The sequence below is a fragment of the Tachypleus tridentatus genome, chromosome 10 (assembly GCF_004210375.1).
Source record: "Tachypleus tridentatus isolate NWPU-2018 chromosome 10, ASM421037v1, whole genome shotgun sequence".
NCBI classification, from domain to species: domain Eukaryota; kingdom Metazoa; phylum Arthropoda; class Merostomata; order Xiphosura; family Limulidae; genus Tachypleus; species Tachypleus tridentatus.
In genome coordinates this window covers 102,826,230-102,853,068 of record NC_134834.1, presented here as the reverse complement: position 1 = coordinate 102,853,068, position 26,839 = coordinate 102,826,230, and the positions used below count along the sequence as shown (strand labels likewise).

The window sequence follows — 26,839 nt, the reverse complement described above, 5'->3', positions numbered from 1 at the left end:
TGTATGTTCTTAACATTTAGTAGGAATCACTGCTTTAGTAACTGCTTGCTACCTTTTAATCATAATACACATCAACTTGCTGCAAATGTCCAATTTAACATTGTGTTCCACGTTTCCTGTAGGTTCTTCATCCTGACTTATTAGTTCTGCCTTTCATTTTATAATGTTTAATAATATCAAAATGTGGTGACTTTTGGTTTTACATTTTGATGATTTGTTTTGGATTCCACTGTGCATTTCTTTGTTCACCAACTCCTGAAGCTGCTATACACCTTCAAGTTTACATTAAGCTGCAAACGCTCTTCATTAAATTCTTTTGGTGGTTCTCTGTCCACCTCATTCCTGTTTTCTAGGTACATCTGACAGAGCTATTGCTCAAAATCAGAAGGTTTCAAAATTTTAATCAGAAGATTAGATTTCAGATCTCGAGGTTTTTGTCATTGTGTTTTTCACAATGTCAGTTCCTGAATTTAACTCAGACACAAGGGTTAATAATCTTCTCACTGAGGATTACTGTAAATGATCTTTTCATCTTGGTTGTCTCTGGAATTTGTTTGGATCTTTGTAAGAATAGAAAATTCCCTCTTAGTGTCAGCATTTAAATGGGGCAGAGTTAGCATCCCCTTCTTCAACTAGTGAAGAAGAACCTATTGCATCTTTCCATCTGGTAGCTTAAGCTTTCCTATAGAATTCCAGAATGCAGTCAAGGTGGTCTGCTGGTCATTAAATTTATGAAGGTCAGCTTTCGGAGTAAGGATGTAGTCTTTTCAGACTGGCTCTTTTGTTCTGGTGAGACTGGCATAAATCTGTCAGATAGGTTGGAAACTGTAAAGCAGAAATCAAAGGATTACAAAGGGTTCCATATGCTTGAAAAATACCAACATTATAGCCCTTCTATAGTCGCTTATATTCTTTTTGTTAAATAAAAAAACAATAACAAAAATAGAAAGTGCTCAAGTTTGCTATCTTCTGGAGTAACTTTGTCTCTAGTCTCAAGGATTCACGTATAAGATGGCCTTTAGAACTGGATCATTGAATGGAAACTTTTCTATCATAGTGGATACTACTGTGAAATGAAACTGCCTTACAGAACTGAAATAGAATACACCATATTTATAATTGCTATAGCAAAAGTAAGGATACATCTTTAACTTAAATTCAGTGTACTTTTTATTTTAAACTTTGTACAATCATGAAAATTAATAACTGTACATATCTTGTGATAAAATGATTTCCACTTACGTAAAGTATATTTAATACTGTTATATTTTATACTTTCAAATTCTGAACACTGTTATTTCACTAAACTAAAATACCTGAAGTATTTGAGAAAGCTCACTATGTTCCTTGAGGTACTATCTGGCCATCCAACCAGTAGCAATCTTTTCATTATGTAGCTGGTTGTTTGTTGACTTGTAGTCAACTCTGATGATGTCTTCCTTCTCTGTGATGGCTTTGGCATTGAAAAATCTGCCCATCAGTTTGCACAGTAGACTAATTATTTCTGTGTGCAGGAAACCAACTGTCTGAAATAATTATACAACATTAAAATAACATGAATTAATTTATCAGTTATCAAATTCCTGTGTATTAATTATTCATATGTAATCTTACCTAAATATAACATTGAAGTCATTGAGAACTGGGTGGATCAAATCCAAGAAGGTATAGTAAAGCCACATATACTCGCTGAGTAGGAACTTGGTACAGCACATTACAAAGCCAGGTTTCTCTGAGTCTGGATGGCTTTAGAAATAGGAATGCAGTGCTGACCACTGTTGAAGCAGTCTCTTCACATATCTCTCCAAGGAAGTCATTATGTTCCACAGTGCTTCAACAACTTCATTGGCTCTGTATTGGTGAACTCCTAGAAACTGCTAGGGTTACTTGATCCATAATACTTTTGTTGCTGCCAAACATCAAGACCACAAGTGGAGTTGATGACACAGCATCATGCTTCTATTTGTGGGGTGGGGTCTGGTTGTGTCTTGTGAGGTCATTCCTGCAACCGTAACAAATCTTGAAGCCCAGTTTGCAGGAACTGCAATGGGCGTAATCTGTCCTTTTCTCACTTGATGTGCACCACCTAATATAAGATAAAATAAGTGTTATTTAAAGTCAGTATGTATAAAACAATACAACAAAGCTCATACAAGCGTTTGGTCTACAAACATAAAAAAAATAAAACAAAATCACCTGAATTCTATTATCCATGCTTTATTGAATTTGGTGAGGTACTTGGTCTGTTTTGCAGGTGACGATTTTGAAGAAGAAATGCATGTTTGAGCATCTTGAAGATTTGTTGATGACTAAACAGTACCAATGCCTCTTTGTTAAATAAACATAGGTATACACAAACCACCAACTGCATATTGCAAATGCAGACGCTGCCACAGATGATTTTGTGAAGGTGGGTGCTGCTGTTAGGAGTTTGTATTAATTTGTTGGAATACTTAGTGTGATCCCAAAGGGGTGGAGAAATTATAAAATTATTAGTAAAATTTTGTAATTTTTACCTTTTTCACTAATACAAAAATAAATTATTTTGAATTGACATGAAATGTACACTAACTGGGTAAATTTAAGGAGAAAAAGCAATTATAATAACAATCGTAAAAAGCTCAGAATAATTTTTATTTAAAGAAAACACATTCTCATCAAAACATAAAAATAATAAAAATTCAAATTAAAAAATTTGTAAAAAAAACGTTTACAAAATCAGTAAGATAAGGAATAAGAGAAGTTAAAGAATGAGAAAAGACAGTGATAAAAGGCAACAGGTAAAGAATAAAAATTAATTAATAATTATTGCACTTTCTTATTTATGTAAAATTAATATGCTTATTTGCTGATAAGCAACTTCAGTTTTTTCACTCTAATCTTATAAATTGCATTAAGTGTCAAAGAGATGTTGCTAATTAAAAAGCAAATTGATGATATTGGCATAAGATGTGCTCATGATTATTACACATTTTGCAGTAATGGAATTCCTAATAGCAGTGAAGTTTTTTAGTTATTGTCAGCATTACATATGATGAAGAAATAGAAAATTCATGAGAAAATCTAGAGTAAAATAAGGGTTATGTTCTAAAGTTCTAAGAGGGAAATAATAATCACAGGGCTACATGTTTTTTTTTTATTTTAAATGAAAGGTTGGGAGGGGCCCTCTAAAAACAGGGTGTTTTTTTCCCTCCTGTTGGGAGTATCATGTGTATGTTTATGAGCCAAAGAAAAGCCTGTCTGTATAATTGTTTAGAGACTTTAACTATTTATAGACTGTCTAAATAATTATTTAGAGACTGCCTGTTTAACCATTTAAAGATTGCTTAAGTGTTTAAAGAGTACCGGAACAATTGTTTGAACACATCTGGTATAAAATCATTATTAAAAATATTTTACAGGAAAAAAGTATTTAACTTGTTTACCAGTTACCTGAATTTATACTAAATACACATATATAGCCTTTTGTTTGTGATATTCCAGTTCAATATAAAATGTTACAAAAATGTACAAAATTTGGTATTTTCATAATATTTGTTGTAAATTCTGCAATTTGGTTTAAAGTTTAAACAAAGTACCATCTTTGTTGTCAGTAGTAAAATATAAAAAAATCTCGTTGTTTTGCAGTTAATTGTTAACAGTAGGACTAAGTGTGTTATCCCAGTGTACAATATTTGGTGTTAACAGTATGATAGAAATATACAATTCTATTGCTTTGTCTATGGTTAATTCGAGGCCGAACTAAGGCCTCTCCTTTTCATGGTTATTGGCCTAAGTAGGATAATAAAAGTCATTCTGTAAAAGATATCTTTTCTGTATGGTTTATAACTCTGAAAATTGCATGTTTTCATATTTTAATGTATAATTTTTAAGTTATAAGAAAATTGAACCAATATGGCATGGCTTTTGGCAGTTGGATTTCCTTATCAAATTTCCACAAGATTTCCATTTACAAATTATTTCATCCTCAAAATCCACATTAAGTAAATGCTTACAAGTGAATCTGAAATGTTTTAAAAGTGATCCACATATTCACCAAGAAAAACCACAAGTGGGTAGAGTGATAACTTACCAACTTGCATTTTTGTAAATCTTACACAATTATTATAGATTTTTCACTTTGATAACAAATTATCTTATGAAGTGTTTAAAAACAAATGTCTTGGTTTATTTACTGTCAGATGAAAAGTAGGTTTTGATCATTAGTATGGAATAATTTTCATGTCATTGGAATTAAAAAATAGAGATTTGTTGTAGCTAGTTAATTTTTAAATAATAATAGTAACACTTTTAATAAAACTACATTTGATTTTTAGGTATAAATATTATTTTAAAGTGTTTTGTACTTTTCTATAGTCTTTGAATATCTTGAATAATATGTTTATCAGAGAAAAAATGTAACTCCTAAATGCTTTTTATGTGAGAGAAAAATGCACTATTAAAACTAAACATTCATTTTTATCAAACTAATGAAATAAATAAAAACTTCTGAACAAGAAAGATAAACTTTCCTACTTTATATGTATATGTGTGTGTGTGATTGTAATCCCTCCCATAGTGTTTTAGTGTAGGATCATTTCAGTTAGTTATTAGTGTTGTACAGTGGATCCACTTCGAGTGTTATTCAATATAGTGTTTCAGCTTATTTATACTTCTAGCACTTTGCTTTTTATTTGGTTACTGTAATTCAGCATTGGATGTACAATCAATTCTGTTACAGATCTCTTATTTGGTGTGTTCATCTGGTTTGTGAAGAATTTAAGACACTTCAGTTATACCTGAGTATATAAAAAGTGGCATAGAAAACTTTGTCTGCACAGTAGATTTTGCACTGGTAACGTACACCTACAGATATTATATTGCTTGGTTACAGTGAACATTAAATCCTTTTCTTTCAGGGTATTCCTCTGAACAGTCCTCAAAACAATTAGTCTCTACCCCTCAAAGTATTTTTCCCTTCACTGGAAATGATTAAATATTTATTGCTAAAGAAACACACCTGGTAAAGTTAGCATTGTAATAATATTTGATTTCAAAGTATAGTTGGCCACCAAGTTAATCAACTTGAAGTGAGTATCAGGTGTGGCCTAGTAGTTAACACGTTCACTGCCAGTTATGAGTTGACTTGTAGTTGGCAAAGAGGTCAACGTAGCCAGATGTGAGAAGACTCTTAGTAACTTGTTTTAATACCAAGCGTCTTATTTTCTTTTTGGCACCAAGGGTTAACATTTATTTTTGAGGCCAGTGATCTGAGACATTAGTTTTTCATTTAAGATACTACAAGGTATCTTGTATAGTAGTATAAAATGATTATATAATGTATGGAACCTTCTTGTTTTATTACAAAGTTGTAATAAACGTATACTAATCTTTCTTTTATTTCAACTTACAAAAATTAAATTTGTTGTAACAAGAAAGCAGTGTTTGACATCAATCACTTCACACAAAATCTCAAAAAAATTTGTAATAAAAGAGAATTTTAATAAAATCTGATAATAATTACATATGATATTCTTTGAAGCAATTTCTAACACAAAATGCTGGCTTTTCAGTGCAAACTGCACACTCATATCATGTTCTTTGTGCATGCTCGACATGATTTGATAGGTCTTGCTTTCTTTTCTGTTGGTGGAATAGATTCAAAGTAATGAAAAGTTGTAGAAGCAGGGTTTTCAAGAATGATAGTTTTTTGATATTAAAACCAATTAAGTGAATTACAACTAAACAATCATTTAGTTTGCTTTTGCTTCATGCTGGCCCTGTCTAAAGTCACATCGAGATTGCTGATGTTTGGCAGATAGAAAGAAAAATAATTTGAAATTGCCATATTCTAGGTAACTTGTAGTGAATTATCATGATTTGTCATGTCATAAAAGGCATATTTATATGTATATATGAACATTACAAACATTTGCATTTAGAAATATACAAAAGATCTGATTTGACAAATAAGACTAAAGCACAAAATACCTCACGGCAGTGAACGTGTTAATGTGCCAAACTTTGTATCTGCAGGGTTATCATTTATCTCCCATTACCAGGAGATGATAATGGAGCTATGCACTTTGTAGTCATGGATGGATTATAAGAGTGACATCAAGTCCTATCATTTGACCAGACAAGAGTAGCCATAGAATTATTAGATGCTGAATTTTTCTCTGTACTCTATCAATTCTAAATAAGAAAGGTGTGTATATATATGTCTTGAGTATTTTTATGCAGATTTCCAAAAAGAAACAGAACAATCCATAATCATGTGATATCTCATTTTAAAACTTTACTGTAGTTGTAATGTTTGTTTTAGACAGTATAAAATACTTTGAAAAGTACAGTTTTCCTTCCATAGCTTCTGTATTTGGAAGAGAAAGAGCAAATGTCCAACTGCTGTGTATCTTAAAATATAACATACACAGTTTATATAGCTTGTGCTGTTTTTTAAAGAAAGGCAGAAGAAGTTGTTTGGTGTTACTATCATAAGATATAATAATTATCCACAGTTTTTTCTGTGAGTTTTAACCTAAAATACTCTTTTTCTACATCATTACCTTTAGTGACAGAATCACAATGTTTAGTGAGGAAAGGAATTAGGTGTAGGAATTTGATCATGATAGTAAATAAATGTTGAAGTCAGGCATAGAAACTTCATTAAGTGATTCAGTGTTGAAAATGAGGAGTCATTTTTGGTAGCAAGAGTTAAACAGAGCTCTTTTTTTATTCTTATTTGCAAGACTTATGAGGATGAGTTCAAAATATTGTACAAGTTAGAAAAACAGCAAATGTTATGGAAAGCTTTGAAGTTGGAACCCAGATGTTTGTGGCATTTTTATTTGTACATAGTTTATATATTAGACTTCCAAGTTATATTTAAAACATTCTTTGTATTTTGCACAGGCCTCAAATGTAAATGTAAGTTTTGTTGAAAGTGAACTGTTGTATGTAATTCTCTCACACATTCTTATTATTACAAGGAAGTCTTTACATGTGAAGAAATAAAAATCTTATTATGACATTTGTTGACATTATTTTTGTATGATCATTATTATCACCATCACTTCAATTAAATCAGAATTGGTTTTATGTGATTTTTGAAACCTTTTGTTTTCTCTGACACATTGAAATTTAAATCATTAAATATATCAAATAATCAAACTGTTATTTGCTACTATCTAGAAAATGCAAGTCTAAAACAATGAATTACTGAATAATAGCAGAGCTATAACCTATATAAAAACATTGAAAATATAACAATGTTTTAAAAGCTTAAAAAATTAAAGTCTGCTACATATAGATGTGGCAATATTAAATTACAATCAATTAGTTTGTACATCATTCTAACTACACAGTGTATCACCTTAATACCTCTACCTGTAAGTTCATCATGATGACTTACTGGTTCGTCACACATTATTATAGAAAAATAAAATAGATTGTGGAAAAACAACATGCATAATGTGCATGCAAAAATGTTAACATTTTAAAAGTTAATTTGTGGAATTATAGAACCATGACTGTTTATATATTGTTACCAGAATGATGTTATGTGCTGTCAGTTGCAGGATTCTAAAGTTGCAGCAATTTTAGGTCCTACTGAGAACTAAAGTACTTCTCATGCTAACTTGTATGGCACATGATCACATTAACTGCTTCATTTTTGACACTATTAAAGTACAGGAGGACTTTTGACAGATTCGAGCTACATGATGGTGGCCATACTGTCTGATAGTGGATAGGATCAGAATGAAATCATCTGCCCATTGAAACTCATCTCCTGGTCTCCATCGTGTGGTCTAACCAGCATGTGCCTTCAAGAGTACTTGAGTATTCAGTCTGCTGTTTAGACATTATTAAAAATGATCTTTTTGTGACCTTGGTTTAGTCATCGTGTTAGGTGGCCAACACATGAATCTCTGGAACTTGTCAATGTATTGGTAAGCACTCCATGTTCAACAAAATATTCCTAACCAATCAGTTGTTATCTGACTGCATCAAAACAGTTCTTTTCCTCTATAATATGTTTTGACAGAGCCCAGCAATAACTCTCAAATAGTATCTCACACAGAGAAGAGAGAGAACCAACTCTGAAAGAACCAAATTTACATATCATCTGCCATTTTTTTAATAACTATAATTTGGTTTGATTTATATGAGGTAATATTTGAAATAGGTAGAGCATATAGCTACCTGACCACGAAAACACAGAGTTGACTATCTAGCACATAGAAAGACAGGTGTAGTGATTTTTCAGTGGCTGATTGGAGATCAAACACTTTTTTTAAAATCAAATAGAATAGAAAGATGGTTGGAACTGTGGATGATCATCTGAAGAAGTAAGAGTTTATTTTTGTGAAAGTTACTAGTTGAAAAATTGTTAACAAAAATTAAGCTTGATTTTGATCTGAAGTGGAAATTACCAATCTCATTAAGAGAAGAAAAATACACAGCTGAAAGAAAACTTCACAAACAATCAGAATAAAGTTTGTATGAAAGTGCCAAAATAACTCAAATCAGGTAAGATGTATCTCTGTAATGTAATGGTTCTAAATAACATTTTTCAGGGTGCTGTTCAGTATAATTAAACTACCACATAATTCTCACTAGACACAGTGTGCTGGTACATTAAAGACAACTATTACGAAAAAAAAAGATGACTTGCAGTCATCTAGAATTTTGCCCTGATAATGACAACACTTTTATCTAAATTAGTTATTCTTAATCAACTACCCCATGAAATGAGTGGTTTGTGTCACAGATATGAAGAGACACGTAATTTATTCCAAAGATTAGAACGATAATGATCACTTTTGTATTGTTAAACATGTTTTATATGAGAATGAAACATAAGGTGTTCACTTTTTGTAAAGTATTCAATTGATGCTGAGATACAGGGAACGTTATGTGTATATGATACATATAGAATTAAGTCATTGTTTTAACGTTAGTTGCTTGGTTGTATTAAACGTACTTGAAAAGAAGTTCTACAGTGTTAAATCTGGGGGTTTATAATGATAATTGGATTTGATACCCACTGTTGGCAGAACACAGATAATACATGGTGTAGTTTTGTGCTTAAGAACAAAACTTTGAAAGAAAAAACTTCCATGACAAGTAAGTAGAAACCGAACATGGTTTTGCCAGCAAAACGAAACAACTGTCTTATCTGTATGTTGTTGAACAAAGTAGAACTTCACTTATTAGGATGTTGTTAGTACTGAGATCTTGTGTTTTTGTTACATTAACTCTACAAATTATTTTCCCAACACCAGTTTTCTGATTGAATATAAATGCATGTATTATCTCATTTATGTGATCATAATGTCAACGAATACACGCATAGATCATGTGTGAAAAACTTGTGACGCATGAGTCATTTTCTAGTTAGAAACATTGAAAGTTAACTATGTCGAATTCGTTACAAAGTATAAACTGAACAGAAATAGAAAAACACCTGAACCTTTTTAAATATAGACTTATTGTTCACGTTACTCCATGGTTTGTATTAGCCTTCAAGGGAATATTTGAAAAAATACAAGTGGAAAGAAAACGTTCTTATTAACAAATAATTTAAATTTGTTGACATGAAATCTGCATCTGAGGGTCGCGGGTTCGAATCCTCGTCACATCAAACATGCTCGTCCTTTCAGCCGTGATAGCGTTATAATGTATCGCTAAACCCCACTATTCGTTGGTAAAACAGTAACCCAAGAGTTGGCGGTGGGTAGTGATGACTAGCTGCTTTCCCTCTAGTCTTACACTGCAAAATTAGGGGCAGATAGCCCTCGTGTAGCTTTGCGCGAACTTCGAAACAAACCAATCGTTTCCCTTATTGTATACCATATACATTTCGATTTTATGAAATGTAGCTAATGGTTTGTTTTGAATTTCGCGCAAACCTACACAAGGGCTATCTGCGCTAGTCGTCCCTAATTTAGCAGTGTAAGACTAGAGGGAAAATAGCTAGTCATCACCACCCACCGCCAACTCTTGGGCTACTCTTTTACCAACCAATAGTGGGATTGACTGTCATATTATAACACCCCTACGGCTGAAATGACGAGCATGTTTGGTGGTCAAACCAGGATTCAAACCCGCGACACAGGCATTACGAGTCGAACGTCTTAACCCATTGGGCCATATAGCTAATTTTGAGCTTAATTCTGTGAGTTGTTTGTAGTTAAGCACAAGGCTCCATAACTATTTTTGTTGTGCCCACCACGGATATCGAAACCCAGTTTCTACCGTTATAACTTTGTTATAAGTTCTTTACACTTAATTTGTTATTATTCTGTTCAGCATTGTATCACTTGGCATTGCATAGACATCTTGTATCACATTGTTTAAAATATTAACACACAGTGGACATTCACGAGTTTACTCGTGTTTCATCTGGAATGTTAAAACGTTGAGTTTGAAAGGAATCATGCACTTTTTATTTTCTTATACTTTAACACTACTAAATTAAGGACGACTATCACAGATAGCCCTCGTGTGGTTTTGCGCAAAATTCAAAACAAACACCTCAGGATAATTCTGAATAAGTTACATTTACATATATAAAAGATTTATTCAGGCATTAGATATGTTTTTGTGTTCACAGAGGACAATTCACATCGTCTAGTAAATTACATGAGTATCAGTAAATGTTCCACAAATGTGAGATTAGTGGATTGAAAGTGTACAAAAAAATGTCAGTCTGATTACATCTTGTCTTGACATGGAAGACAGTGCTCTATCATGGGTAATCATGTTTTTATACATTTGGTATATAATTTTCTTGTGCTACGAATTAATGCAGATAGCCCTCGTGTAACTTTGTGTGAAATTCATAAAACAAACAAAACATTCCATAAATTTCTAAATGTATATTAAACCGAAACAAATGGAGATATTAAAATAATATTAAATCAGTTATAGGGGGCGTAAGTTACCTATAAAACTTTAAGTTGTTTGTCAAAAATTCGTTGATAAATTAAGCATAGCTACTGTGGAGAGCTAGTAGTAGATATCTTACTTAAGATGTTTGCAAAAGGAAACTTGTCATTTTGTTGACGTCAAAAACCTAGAACGACAGTGTAGAGATAAGGATGCATTGATTATAAAAAGAAGTAGCCACATTGTGGTTGAGTAGTGGTCAGTAAATTAGAGGATAATGGATATTCAGTGTGTTTAAGACTTCATTATAAAAAATAAGTCTTCAACGCTAGAAGCAAGATTTATTGTGTCTATTAGGAAATAAAATCTTAATAATTAAGTTCGCTGTAATTATCTTAGTTTAGAAATTTCTGTTGAAACAATGTGCACTTAGGCTTAGAACTATAAGTAAAAGTAGTCTTTAGTAAATCCTAAAGAAGAAATATTTTTAATTGTTACATGGATTAACCATGACAATATTTTTCTAACTAATTAAAAATAACCTTTCTAAGAACAGAATACGTTACAGCCCTCATGTCAGAAAATAAAATGAAACTTTAACTAAACTTGAATTTCAACTGTTTAAAATTATGACAATACAGGGAACCAAGATCGTAACCTTGCTAGAAATTATGAAACAAGTAAAAGAACGCCCGGAAACCAAAGAAAGAAAATTAAAAGAAGATTTGGGAGAAATAAGTAGAAAATTAAGAAAAGATGCAGAGAGAAAAAAAACAGAAAATTAGGAGAAGTTAAGAGAAAGAGAAGTATGTTTAAAAGGAATTAGTAATAAAAATAAATATGATTTAAGACAAGATATACGAAGTTATTAGACATGCAAGGATCAGAGGTGTTACAAAAAACGTTTGAAGAAGTGCAGAAAGAAATCAGCGAAATGCAAATAGACTGTTATGACAAAATTCAAGGCTTACAAAATAAAATCGATTTCAGAATAATAGTAAAATAAATTGATTAATGCAAAGATTAAGCCAACCAAGTTTCTCTTTGCATCGCCCTGAACCCCACATGGCCAGGTGGGTTAAGGCGTTCGACTTGTAATCTGAGGGTCGCGGATTTGAATCCCAATCGCACCAAACATGCTTGCCCTCACAACCGTGATGGCGTTATAAAGTGATGATCAATCCCACCATTCGTTGGTAAAAGAGTAGCTCAAGGGTTGGTGGTGGTGACTAGCTGCCTTCCCTCTAGTCTTACACTGCTAAATTAGGGATGGCTAGCGCGAATAACCCTCGTGTAGCTTTGCGCGAAATTCAAAAACAAACAAGCAAGCATCGTCCGAAGCATTATTAGCTAAAACATTATTTACAACTAAACGTGAACTTACTTTGTATACACCAGCCACCCTTACTACTGTGCTATTTTTTACTGCAGGACCTTTTTGGACTACTCCAGCCACGTCAATACCAAAACCAATGAATTATAATGGAAAAGCGCCATCTAGTAGCTACGTAGTTATCAGATCCTGTACTGAAACATCATCTCCCCCTTACAGTAGTCTAGAAATACTGAAAAAATTAATCAGATAGATAGTTACTTAGAGTCGAAGAAAAAGATCACAAGAAAACAAATATAGTATGAAATGAAATGTTTTGATAAACTTTAAATTAAAATTTGTATAGAATAAAAGCTCCTTCTAGAGGATACTAAATATATATATATATATATATTATAATTGAAGGAAATGTGGTCATTTGGATGACACGCCAAGGTAAAACAGCAGCCGTTATTGGGACAAAACTCTAAGGATGTATCTCAAAATCCATACCGATCAAATGGACAACAAAAAGGTAATCCGACTAAATAAAGATAGGAACTATCTGGATTCGTGTAGCAAAACTCAGTTCTGAATACTCCAAATACTCGAAATATAAATTTTATTATTTAAGGAAAAGCGTCCACGAACATACTGATGGAAAACCTCCCAGTGTATTGATCAATTTCAGTTCTTCAACTACAATTGTTCAATCCAGTTTGTTAATTAGAGATGAGAGATACTCGTGGAGGTGAAGAAAGAAGAGTAATTGATACCAGCAACAAGTGAAAACAACAAGTTCTAGAAAAAAAAAAGGAAAGTTGGGGTTACTGTAGAAGTCTTTTATACAGCTACTAATATTTGAGCTATTGTTATCGAGGAGTTGTTCATATTGGAAACTGACTATATGAAGGCATAGACTGAAAGTTAGGAGAGGTTCAAACAGCTTCACTCTCTACGACCAGGAAATCCCCATGTGCTATATTACACCAGAGACTGAACTTTCAGTGACAAAAATGAAGTCTTTATTGTACCATCAAAAAGTGAAATACTAGTACCAGGAGATATTATGAATAAATCTTTATCTTGTAACTGGAGAATAGTGGAAGTAAATACTCCAAGATGTCCAAGGGACTTATGATTGGAAGAGGTCTAGTGGAATTAAAGAATGAAAATCGTCCAAATTATTTTACCAAGGAAAACCTAGATCAGGTCATAGTCAAATGAAAAGTCAATAAGATGTCAATGCTCATAAGATTGGATTCCATTGAAGTGGCATAGCATAGTTGAACAATTCTTTCTGCAAGCAAGGGTGGACTCCAAAGTTAAGTAGGTATTCGAAATGGCTGAATATATTGTTCTGAAAATAGTCAATTATATGGTTTATAGAAACCAAAAGGACAGATTGCTCAAGTCAGAAGTCATTCACTGATCACCTTTACGTAGTATCTGTGAGAGAACAGCCAACTGGATGAATTCAAGAGGAATTTGCCAAAAAATTCAACCTGCTGAAGAACACAGGGGTCTCGTCGAGACCACTTTCAGAGGCTCGTCCATGAGTGTGCTTAGTGAATTCACTCGACTACCTCCCTAGTAGAGAGAACTTCCCAAGTGACAACATCTGACGATAATAGAGAAGATATCATCCCGTCAGCATACCATAACTCTCCGAGAAGAAAACAACCAAAAAGACTTAGTGAAGGGAGAGGTTAGTGAACTGCTTCATTTATGGATTATAATTATTTAAGCGATTTCACAATTTACGAAAGGGACAGTGTTGTAAGCTTTATTTCGAATATCTTAATTTAAATGTTTGCTGATGGTAAAAGTCTGTAGTACTGTGAAAAAGTGTTATGACAATAGAATATTTTGTCATTCTTTCCATTTTATGGGGCTAATTTTTCCACGCCATTACATAATGTCAATTTCAACACTATTATTATACTACAATGATCCCTGTTAACAATTGAATGAGCTAGGGTGAGAATATTCCATATACCTGAACTGAGGACATATCATAAGGGTTCTGCTTGAATGAACGTGATGATCAAATATAGGGTCTGAAATAACTGTCCTGGTACTCTATGCAGTGTCTTAACTATATAAAGAGAAGCTAGCAAGAAACTAGCATATGGTACCGGTATATACTAGAAAATCTTAATTTAGTAGCACTCCATAAATAAACCTTAATAAAACAGTGTTTAACCCTATATATTAAGTTTTGTTGTCATGCCAGATACCAAAAAGCGAAGATAATTCTCACTAGAGCAAATAATTTGCATAAAACTTTATATCATGCTGGTTGGACTTTCCGATAAATTGCTACAGACTTGAAATGCTCCCCCAATACTGTCAAATATACCCTAGATCATGAGACCGAGACAGGTGAATTTGATAATAGTGAAGGAAGAGGCAGAACACCTAAACTAAATTATACTAATGTTAAGTATCTTTGTTTATGTAGCCTTCATGACAGAAGGAAGACTGCCACTGATCTCAAGCATGAGATAAACAACCATGTAACAAATGACAGAAAATGTCCAAATATACATGTCAATAAGACTTAACCAGAATATAATACTTGGTCATGTAGATATTTAAAAAAACAACAACTTTGATCTCCACATATTGTCAAGAAAGTGAACTTTACTAAAAATTACAAAAATTAGTCTATTAATTATTGGGAAAAGTGTTATAGATGAATGAGTCCAATTTTGAAATATTTGGTTCAAAGCCTAAATTGTACGTCCGGCAGAAGAAAGGTGAAAGATATTTACCTCAATGCATAATACCTACCATGAAGCATGGGGGATGTAGTGTGATGATGGTTTAGAGGTATTTTCCTGCGAAAGCGAAAGGAGATATTTGGAAAATGGATAGAATAATGGACCAACGCAATTACCATCAGATACTGATCCGTCATGGCATACCCAGTATTGTATATATTATTGGCAAAAGATTCTGCAACCAAGAATATAAAGACTGCAAACACTCATTCAACCTACCCAGAAATTACTTTGCTAAGAAAGAAGCTGCTGGAGTCATTCACACATTGCAATGACCCCACAGAGACCCGATCTTAGCCCACTTAGGCAAATCTGGGAGTTAATAGAACATAAACTTGACAAATCAAGAGCCATGTGAAGTAAAATTCCAACAGACACTTTAATTAAATATGTCGCAATTATCTATGAAAGATTGTTAGCAGTTATTAAAGCAAAAGGGTGACACACAAAATATTAACTGTTTGCTGAACTCAAGCACTTCTACGAAGCTTCTGTTGTACGAAATATGTCTCACCTGCTATTTACCTTCCATTGTTCTTTGAAAGTTGCCTGAAATCTAATTTTTGGCTCTGTCCTAAACTTTTGCACAATAACATACTAATATCGAGTAGTATCTACACACAAGGATACATTGGTCGTGAATACGAGTAGCTATTTAGGAAAAATTAGTTGGAAATACGTAAGAAGTTAATGAGTTTACGAGTTCAGTGTCAGAAAAAGTCACGTGCAATTTGATGCTCGAAGTGAAATTTATTGCGTCTGTTACCAAGGGAATTCTGTAAGTAACTTTGTGAGTTACGGACGTTTACCATAGTCTCGGAATTTCGGTTGGAACGTTATTTGTGCACTTAGGCCTACAACAGCAAGTAAAAGTAGCCTGTATAAAATGTTAGTTTGTTTTGAATTTCGCGCAAAGCTACACGAGGGCTAACTGTGCTAGCCGTCCCTAATTTTGCAGTGTAAGACTAGAGTGAAGACAACTAGTCATCACCACCCACCGCCAACTCTTGGGCTACTCTTTTACCAACGACTGATCGTAACATCATAACGCACCCACGGCTGAAAGGGCGAGCATGTTTGGACAGTAAACGTTCCGCTTTGTGTTTTTATGAAACACTCCAGAAAAAGTGAAGTGTCCGATTAAAAGAAAAAAACAAATGTTTTAAAGTCGTTTACATACTCTGATATGCGCTACGGAAATTAAACCAGTGACGTATTAATTCAAAACCCATTGTTTAAGTCTCGTTTCACGCCATGTAACAAAGGTACAGTGAGAGCAACTTTTACACTGATAAAGTTCAGAATTTAATAATTACAGTGTGTTAATCCACAGTATCGAGCCGTCAGTATGAATGTAACTCTTACTTTACGACGACTCAATAATGTTGTTCAAATGATTGTTAACTATTACAATTAGAACGTTCTTAGTGTAAAAATTACTGTTATTGTCTTTTTAAATTAATGACTCATTTCACGAAACACAAAGATTTTAACAGTTGTTTGTTCTGGCTTATTTCTAGACCTGTTCCTATGTTTAGCGCTTTTAGGTATTAACTTTTTCATGTTGATATTATTGATGCTATATGGCCTTGAAAACCAAAAACACAAGAAAAATCTGCACGAGCTACCTGGAGCAATGTTTTATTCATGCTGCGGTATTACGTGTACGCCACTTCACCTGAGATCGTTATTGGCGGAATTGTTCAGGTTCTAGACGATACGAGGTTATTATGAAATTGCCTTAAGCATGAGGTCAAGCAAGGAAAGGACAGAATTTGGAAATATTTTGGGATTGTTTGCAGAAACACTTTATCAATTTTTGTATCAGACGTAATTCTGCAAAAGTGCCTTTCTTCTCCTTTTTCAATTCGTTGCTAAGCGATGACAAACTAAAACGACTGCCAAACAAACTCACCTGCTTTTGTTGCACATGTAATCACTGACTTGACAGCAACATCGACTAACAAATAACGACGCCATTGCTGTCATGCCTATTCTACAGAGATGTTGGACACCTTTTCAAGTATTCTCGTGGACTAATGTCAAATATGGAAGCTATTATACTGCTGGATACACAATAGTAAGGTTTTTACTATTTATTCAGTTATTCTTAGGAGATAGTTCAATAAGTAATAGCAATATTCAATATTATCTAATAATATTTTGATTTAATGTGAACTTGTAACTGAAATTATGAAGAAATGCGGACGAATTTACTAATATCTATGCAGACATAATTTTATTCAAAGTAACACAATAGACTAATTGAGATAAATCATTGTGCACAAGTCGCACATTGCCACTAGTCAAACACTTCCAATATCAACTGACAGTAACGACTCAGTTTAGATTACTTTCTACCATTAAGATGGTAAATTTGTCAAGAACTGTTTTCAAGTACAAGAACTACTGACAAAGACTTGTAAATTAAGGTTTTCAAATGTTTTATAGGACTGCAGATATTATGTGTATCGTATTTTTGTAGCACAACAAATAGAGGTGATATTATTTTAGAAAGCTAACCTAGTGGATAAATTCCCGAAGTCTAATTTGTTAATTATAAATAACTGACACATAAGATATTTGTATCGTTATTTCATTGTTTGAAAACAAAAGGGAACTTATGATAGCAGAAATTGTATTAATAATCTAATCACAAAAGTAAAAGGTGACAAGTTTTTCAGTACGCTCTCGCTCGATGTTGTGATTTGAAAAAAATCTTTAACATACTTGAAGTATGTTCTTTAAAGTTTGAACTTGGTAGAATAGTTTGTGTTATTCTAAAGTACTAAAGACAGTTTTTTTGTTTTACTCGGTTTTATATGTATGAGTTCTCAGATATTCTGGTATTTATAGAAGTTCAGATACAATTTGCAAGCTGTACTCAAACGTGCAGGTGGAGAATACTGTATTCAGTTTCGTGTGTTTTGTATCTATACATTGTTATTATGGTTTTTGTCTAATTGGATAAGTGGTTTGAAAAACACGTAACATTCCGACAATCGTGATAAAGATGCTGTCTCATAATTTTGGAGCTTGAAAAACAAAATAAAAATGAATTAGTGAATGTTTTCTTAATGATATTGTTGAATAGTATATAAATGTATGTATAAGTGCTAAAACTAGTAATATTCTAGTTCTTGTAATTGGTATTTGTGTAATAAATGTCCTCGAAGAAATGACAAAACCACGACCGTATTGAAGCAATTAATACTTACAGTATTGGAAGTTTCCGGATATAATGATTGATTAGGTAAGTTAATGTTTAGTTTTAATTTTTTCGTTTTTTGTTTATTTTGTAGTTAATAATTCTCCTTTGAGTAATATCCCAACCATCATTTTATTTGATACATTTTACGTAACGTACACTTGGTGTTGTAGTATTGGTTTTATTTGTTGATATTACTTTACGGAAGTGAGTAGAGCACAGATAGCCTATTGTTTATCTCAGGGGTGTGCAACATTTTTCGTCGGTGGGCCATATAACCAACTTCATCAATCAAGCGGGGCCACTTAAAAAACAAGCTTATTCGTGTACATGCACAATAAATTTAAAAAAATCTCAAAATGCAAGCAATAATATTTTATATTTTTGCATGAGTGATCATTTTAGTGCGACACTTGAAATTTAGAGTCCTTGCAGAGCTTGTCAATATCAGCTTTGACAGAAGTGGTTGCCACTCTTAACTGACTGGTCAAATGTTCATCAGTCAGCTGACTTCTACATTTGGTTTTGATGAGCTTCATTTTGGAGAAAAATTGCTCACAGCAGTAGGTGCTACCAAAAAGGGAGGCAATTCTTTGTGCATGACGGGACAAATTGGGAAACTTTTCACGTACACAGAGTTTGTAAAAGTCTAGCAAACTGTTTTCAGAGAATTTCCTTTTAGTGTCCATGTCAGCCTGCAGTTCAATGAGTTCCATTTGGCAATCATCAGGACTGTCTTCCACTGCCAAATCAAAAGGTTGAGCGAACAATTTCAATCTAATTTCAGTTTGTCTGAAATCTGGAAATCTGTTTGCAAACTCATCACGCAGCTTTTGTACACTGGTTCCATATTTGGTGCAATCCAGATTAGGAAATTCCAGTTTCCTGGTTGCAAGACATGTAAAATGGGTCAATATGGCTCTTCTCAACTGAACCTGAAAAGTTCCAATTTCTTCTCAAAAGCACAAATATGCTCAAACAACTTATTCACAAGTTGACTTTTCCCTTGTAGTTTTAAGTTTAAATCAGACAGATGCTGTGTAATGTCTGTGAGGAATGCTAAGTCATTCAGCCAGTTCTCATTGCTCAAGAAGTCCACATTCTGACGTTTGCTCTCCATGAAGAACTTAATCTCCTCTCGCAGATTCCAGAATCTCTTCAAAGTAGCAGCTCTACTAACCAACGTACAGCAGAGAAGTACAAAACATCTGAATACTCACTGTCCAGCTCATCTAAAAAAGTTTTAAATTGTCGATGATTTAATCCTCGTGTTCGAATATAATTTACGCATTGGACGACATTTTCATGACTTCTGCAAAATCCAGAACTTTGGTGCACAAGCTCTCTTGGTGAATAATGCAATGGCTTACAACTACGTCTTGTGCTCCAATTGCAGTTAGAAATTTCTTGATGAATCCATTTGTCCTACCTGTCATGGAAGGAGCACCATCTGTTGTAACACCACATAATTTATAAGGATTCAGTTCAAACTTTTCTACAACCTTAAGCACTTGTTCACAAATATCCTGTCCTGTGGTTGTGGAGGAAAGGCTTGCCTTATCTAAAACTCTTCGAAAACATCAAAGCCTGCAGTAACAGCTCTGATGAAAATGACAAGTTTGGATGTGTCATTGATATCAGTGCTTTCATCCAAAGCCAGACTGAAAGCTTCACACGAATTCAATCTCTCTTTCAAAGTTTCTTTGATGTCCTCTGAAAGATCTTTTGTCCTGCGTGAGACAGTAAAGCGGGAAAGGCTAGTTTGCTCCACCAAATATTTTTCTCTGGACATGCATATTCTGTGAATATTGTTAAACAATTTTAATAAATTCTCCATCACTGAAAGGCTTTTCCTTTTCTGCCATACATTCACAAAGCTTAAAACTCAGTTTTGTCACCAGTTCTGAATTTTTCTTGAAAGTGGTAAAAACACCTTGTTGCTTTTCGATGGATGTTTTAAATGTTCAATTTTGTCCTTTCGTGCCTGACCAACAATTTCATCAAACTGGGAGGAGTGCTTAGTTGCGTAATGTCGCTTAATATTGTACTCTTTCATGACTGCAATTGTAGTTTGACAGACGAGGCAGACAACACCTTGATTATGTGGGACAACAAGATATTTTGTGCACCATTCACTGTTGAATAACCTTCCTCATCATCAATTTTCGTTTCTTAACTGCTGACATTTTACTAGCCCTGAAATCAAAACAAAATTATTCTCACGAAAATAGCAAAGTAGAAAAAACATAGAATTTATTTACACATGGAACCTCTTATGGACAGAAACACATGTTTCTAAATTGGCATCCCGATCATAGCCTTCCGGTACTTAAATTAATTGAGAATAGCAAAATACAGTGTGACCTCGCCTATTCGCGGTTCGCCATTCGCGACCCCGCATATTCGCGGGTTATGCGCGAACTGCGTTTTGTAGGTCACAGAGACTGAAAGGGCTTTTCGAGGAGATTTCTGTTGTATTTACTCAATCAAGCCGTTTTATCAATTGTCGTCTTCACCAAACAAGATTGACTGCTATTGGCTGACTGCCTCAGCTTCCCCAACAACGCAAACGGCAAAGCACAGCCCGGTAACGCACGGTACAATTTAGTGAAATACATAACAGTATGCAATATTGCTACATTATTACTGCATCAATGAGTATAAGTATCATTAGTGTTTGGGAAGCATTTCATATAGTATATAATCGCATACATATACGTTTTAAAACTGCGTCCAATATTCGCGGTTTTCGCTATTCGCGGGAGGGTAAAGAACGTAACCCCGCGAATAACGAGGTCACACTGTACATAGAATCAGATGCATCTGAAAGCAAAAATTTTAATAAATTCAGTAAAGTCACAACAATATGCTAAATAATAATCAATTTACCTTCAATCTCTTGTAGTAACTGTAAAAGGTAATAAAATTTTACCAATAATGAATGACGGACAGCAGAGGTTAGGGAAAATTGTCGCCAGCGGGCGAAGGCGAGGTTCAGGACATGACGTTGAGTCGTAGACAATAGTGCTAGTGCACGTCACCTATTCATGCCCTAAGGAGGCCGACCAATCGAATTCGGCCTGCTCCTCTCTAGCAAAGATAATTTTAGAAGTTTGTCGAGTCGAAGCCTGGGAATCCCGTAGGATCGATGCTTTTAAAAATATTCCATTTGCGTTGGATTACAGATCAGGCCACATGGTTAGATTACAACAACTAGGGCCACACTAAATGGCTTGGCGGGCCGAGTTGTGGCACGCGGGCCGCCTGTTGCACACCCCTGGTTTATCTTTATTCGTAACTTCAAACAAACGAAACATGAGATAATTACATGAAGTTGTTTCTGAGTTACCACTGTCTAATTATTATTCTTAGTGTGTCACTATTGTTAACCTAGTGACACGTAATTTAATACTTAACTGACTTGTCAGCACTTAGTAATTTCATGGAAATTATTTAATTAGTAGTATCATTAAATGTTTCATTTCAGACGTTATTCAACTGAACTCTAACGGTATTGTTTAATTGTAAATTTGTGACTGTAGTGTAGTACCCAAATGTCATTGTTTAACTATCAGCTTTATTTAACGTTTTTTTCATCACGTTACTCCAACGGTACTGTTTAATTGTTAATTTGTAACTATAGTGTAGTACCCTAACGTATTGTTTAACTGCCAGCTTTATTTAACGTTTTTCACCATGTTACTCTAACGGTATTGTTTAATTGTTAATTTGTGACTGTAGTGTGTTACAATAATGTTATTGTTTAACTGTCAGCTTTATTTAACGTTTTGACCACATATTACTCTAACAGTACTGTTTAATGTGTGACTGTAGTGTGTTACCTTAATGTTATTCTTTAGCTGTAAACCTTGTGTAAAAGTTTCTGCACTACATATTACTGTAACGGTACTGTTTAATTATCAATTTGTGAGTGTAGTGTGTAACCCTAATATTATTGTTTAACGTTTCTGTACCATAGATTACACTTAACTATACAAATGATTGTTTTACATAAAATATTACCGTAGCGGCAGTTGGCCGAGTGTTGCTCGCGACTAGGGTGCCCTACAATGGTTTTGAAGCACAGTTATTCGCTTTCTGTTTAGATAACAAAGAATCGCTCTCAACACTTTGGGGATATGAATGCGTGTGCAAAAGTGACTGTCAGATCCCTCTGTTCTATTAAACAGTATTAACCCAACAGTTGCTAGTAGATGCTGTTTATCAGTTGCCTTCTCGCCAGTTTACAATATCAAAATGAGGAACGAGCAACGTTGATAGATAGATAGTCCTATTACTAGCTTTGCACAAATATTCGAAACAAACAGACTTAACTAACCAAATGTATGAGGTGAACGGCGAATAAACAGTTATTATAAAAACTACTTATTTTAAAGGGAGCGTTTGTTTCTTTCGTGCGTTCTTGAGGACGCACAAAATTTTACTTGTTTTAATTTCATTTTTTTTATTTTCAGGTGTTACATGTTGTTACCGTTTGTTTCTTTCGCGCGTTCTTGAAGACGCACAAAATGTTACTTGTTTTAATTTCATTTTTTCTTTATTTTCAGGTGTTACATGTTGTTACCGTTTGTTTCGGCATATATTTCCTCTCGTTAGATCGTGAGTGGATCTTTGCTTCTGACTTTGAAGTGGGAAAACTTGGTATGTTGTTTTTTTTATCGTTTATATATTTACCAAGGGAGTTGTAAAATATAACCAATGAGGAAAACAGTTACATTTTGTTTAAAACTGCCAGCATCAGTATGAATATCTTTATAATAAAGTAAGAGCAATAACTGTGATGGGTTGGTATTAAAACTATAATTATTATATTCACTGTACAATAATCGATATCTTTATTGAACTGTTTTATTAAATTATTTATTCAGCTTCCCAACTATTATCTTTACTTCTAACATTTCTTATTGTCGAGTGTTGGAGATAATTTGGAAAATGTATTTGGTGAAAATTTTACACGATATTCTGAAAATGAACTTGGCACACGTAAAATAATCGAATTAATGAAAACGGAAAACTGTCCGTTGAGGTTGAACTTAGCTGAGCTAATTTTTTTCTCAGGGTCAATTACATTCAGGTATGGTCATTCGGTCTGTTAAAAATTTACGTCCCCGAAGGGGGAAATATTGTTTACAATGAAGTCATGTAAACAAATTTTACAATATGATTCTATATTGTTTTAGTTTTATGTCATGGTAAAACAATTCGGTGTTTTCTTAGCGTGCGCATTAGTTGAAAACTACAATTCGTACATTTTCCAATTAATTGGAAACTGCCACTTAAATGATTTCCGATTTTACTGTTGAATGTAGTTACTCAAGTCGCTTTTCATCGTCTCTATGTCGTCCTCCGCTGGTACAGCGGTAAGTCTACTGATTTACAAGGCTAAAATCATGGGTTCGATTTCCCTCGGTGGACTCAGCAGATAGCCCGATGTGGCTTTGCTATAAGAAAACACACACACTCTCTCTCTACGTGGATATTCGCGACTCTATTTGAAGTCGTTAACAATGTACAATTACTATAGTAGTTTTTCTTACTCAGAAGACAGCGGTGATTCTTTGTACTGTTAATTGTAATTAGAAGTGCTTATTGAGTATTTATTACCACTGCATACAGCATTCGTTCATGCAGCTATTGCTGTTTTTACATAATTGGTGTTAAGGTAACGGTTGTAAATGTTGTCTGTCATTGGTGACTTACGCTAAGTGTATTGCTGCTGTTTATTTTGCATGGATTATTTGTGTCACCTTGTTCTAACAAACACTTGTGTAATGAAATATGTTACTGTCTGTTTACAGTACGTTAATCAGTGTTGCATTGTTACTGTCTGTTTACAGTACGTTAATCAGTGTTGCATTGTTACTGTCTTTTTACAGTATGTTAATCAGTGTTGAATTGTTACTGTCTGTTTACAGTCGTTAATCAGTGTTGCATTATCTTAGAAGAAGCATTATTCCATTCTGATGAGATTGCTTTATTTGTTTTTAAATTTCGCGCAAAGCCACACTAGGGCTATCTGTGCTAGCCGCCCTTAATTTGGCAATGTAAGACTAGAGGGAAGGCAGCTAGTCATCACCACCCACCACCAACTCTTGGGATGCCCATTATTCCAACGAATAGTTGGATTGACCGTAACGTTGTATCGCCCCCACGCTTGAAAGGGCGACATGTTTGGTGTAACGGGGATTCGAACCCGCGATCCTCAGAATACGAGTCAAGACCCATCTGCCTGTGCCGGACATTGATTGCTTTCTTGCTTCACATCTATTATTATATTATACACCAGCAATGATAGAAGCTGGCCACTGAATATGTGATGATACAATCTTTGCCTTCGAGATGATCCTTTGAGAAGAACATTAAATTTTGTTTGTTGTAATTGCAAAACAGTACATGTGTTTATTTGTTTTGTATATTTGTTATTTATTTTGAATAAGTTCAGTTGCGATGCTTGGGTGAGAAAAAACCAATGCAGCACTAAACTGTTGAAAAACACGGACAATTATTTTAAACGTTATGTACGTGTGTAGATTTAAAGTTACTTTATACGAACGGACTTTGAGAAAAAACAAACTAAAAACAAGTCGAATAAAAATGCGAAGATTATATTTTCAACCCTACAACTAGAGATTCGTAAAAATAAATAAACAATGCTTGTTTGACTGCTTGCCTAAATAGGTACGAGTGTAATTTATCTTTCTAGTATTACTGAAAGATAGTAGAGGGGATATTTTGTTAATTAAAATCTTAGGTTTACATTTTCTCTTGCGTTAAAGTAACGTAACTTACCATTATCAACATGTGATGCTCATATCAAGTTCTGTTCCAATCTCGTACATTGAACCTAAACAACCAGTTCTTATTGTCTTGTTCCTGAGCAAACAGATGTATATTAAATAAACGTAGCTATGTATCATATATGATACTAGCTAGCTTTAGTACTGTCTCGGGTAAACAACCTGTGGTGTACACGAATGGGGACAATTGGCCTGGCATGGCCAAGTGGTTAAGGCACTCGACTCATAATCTGAGGGTCGCGTTATAATGTGACGGTCAATCCCCCTATTCGTTGGTAAAAGAGTAGCCCAAGAGTTGACGGTGGGTGGTGATGACTAGCTGCCTTCCCTCTAATCTTACACTGCTAAATTAGGGACGAATAGCGAAGGTAGCCCTCGTGTGGCTTTGCGCGAAATTAGAAAAGAAACAAACGAACAAATAAATATCTACTTATTAACTATTGTTACAAGAGCACCATTGGTTGTAATGTTTTAGATAACATAACTTACGAAGTTAATTAACATTTTATCTTCTAATTGTAAATGTAATTCTTTCCCTTATTTCCTTTTTCATGGACCACGTTCTCGCTGGTAACCTTCACGTGACAAAAACTGCTTAGTACCGTGTTTCTCCGATAATAAGACCTACCCATAAAATAAGACCTAGTGTGATTTTTGGGGATAATTTTAATATAAGCCTTACCCTTAAAATAAGCCCTAGTTAAGAGTGGCAGGAAGAGGAAAGAAATAAAAATAATAATAATTTATTAATTAGTTTGTTTAAGTATTAATCAGTTAGTTTAATAGTTTAATAATAGTTTATTTTAAATGGTTAGTTTAATAGTTTTACTTTGTAACTTCATTTTTTTAATATATCAAAATAAGACATCCCCCGACATCCCCCGAAAATAAGCCCTAGTGTCATATTTTGGAGTGAAAATTAATATAAGCCCTGTCTTATTTTCGGAGAAACACGGTAGTAAAACGGTCAAAATGCAGGATGTCCAAAAAAGTTGTTGGAGACTAAAAACGTAACTGTAACACCACTCTCACTAAGGCTTCTACGTTTACACGTGTACACGATGAAGGTTACTGTTTGTGGTGTATCCGTTTAGGATATTACAAAACGTTTAATCGCTTAGGTCCTGCACTAAGTGTGAGCCAGTTGGTAACGTCATTAATTAATAAACATACGGTAGCTATCATTTGTGACAAAATATTTTCCATACAGTCCCGGACAGTTTTCGCTGTTTTTTTACGATTTACTCACATTTGCCATATTGGCTCCTCGGATAACCTGCACCGAGTGGTGGATAAGATTGTACAAAATATTTCTGCAAAACGAATTATGCCATAAATCGTTTTTTAAATGGCAAATGCAAAGTGTTGTTGTCTTCTACCCGAACGTCACTCTAAACTCACTTCAGTAAAGATCCCTGACAGCGCGCGCGTGCAGCCGTAAACATGGTCAAATCACGTGCAAACGATCTTGTAATTGTTGTCTGGTATGAATGTGAAAATTGCCACGCGCACACACCCAAACTAGCCAACGGAAATGGTACAAAATGGATTCTGCTAGTTCTAGGCCTGCTACCGCCAAGTATGGGACCATTTTGAACGTGAAAATAACAACAAAGTGAAGTGTAAGTTATGTTTCACTCACCTTTCATTTTCTGGAGGTTCAACAGGAACAATGCTAAACCAACTTAAGCATAAACATAAGTCAATCCACTGTGAAGAAACAAAAGTTCAAACTAAAATCAACGCATATAAAGCACCTGTATTATCAAAGGATAGGTGGAATAGCTGCACACAAAAGTTAGCTTTATTTTGTGCCGTGGACCTGCGTCCGTTATCAATCTGTGAA

At 34.1% G+C, this 26,839-nt stretch overlaps 1 protein-coding gene and 1 long non-coding RNA gene across 3 annotated transcripts in view; one reads left to right on the top strand and one right to left on the bottom strand.

The window, feature by feature from the left end:
• Positions 1-1,212: 1,212 nt before the first annotated feature.
• On the bottom strand, positions 1,213-26,770 carry LOC143230002 (uncharacterized). Of its 2 annotated transcripts, none has more exons than XR_013016177.1 (2): positions 26,636-26,770; positions 1,213-2,086 (listed from the first exon to the last, which is right to left on the bottom strand). It is a non-coding gene; the product is annotated as an uncharacterized LOC143230002 (long non-coding RNA). The 2 variants fall into 2 exon arrangements; XR_013016178.1 differs by lacking the exon at positions 26,636-26,770 and adding an exon at positions 12,254-12,447.
• LOC143230000 (uncharacterized) overlaps positions 16,639-26,839 on the top strand; it is a 35,059-nt gene continuing 24,858 nt past the window's right edge. The window contains exons 1-2 of the mRNA XM_076462937.1: positions 16,639-17,047; positions 22,744-22,837. Of these exons, the coding sequence (XP_076319052.1) occupies positions 16,955-17,047; positions 22,744-22,837 (187 nt within the window). The 5' untranslated portion in view covers positions 16,639-16,954. The remainder of the gene's footprint in view (positions 17,048-22,743; positions 22,838-26,839) is intronic.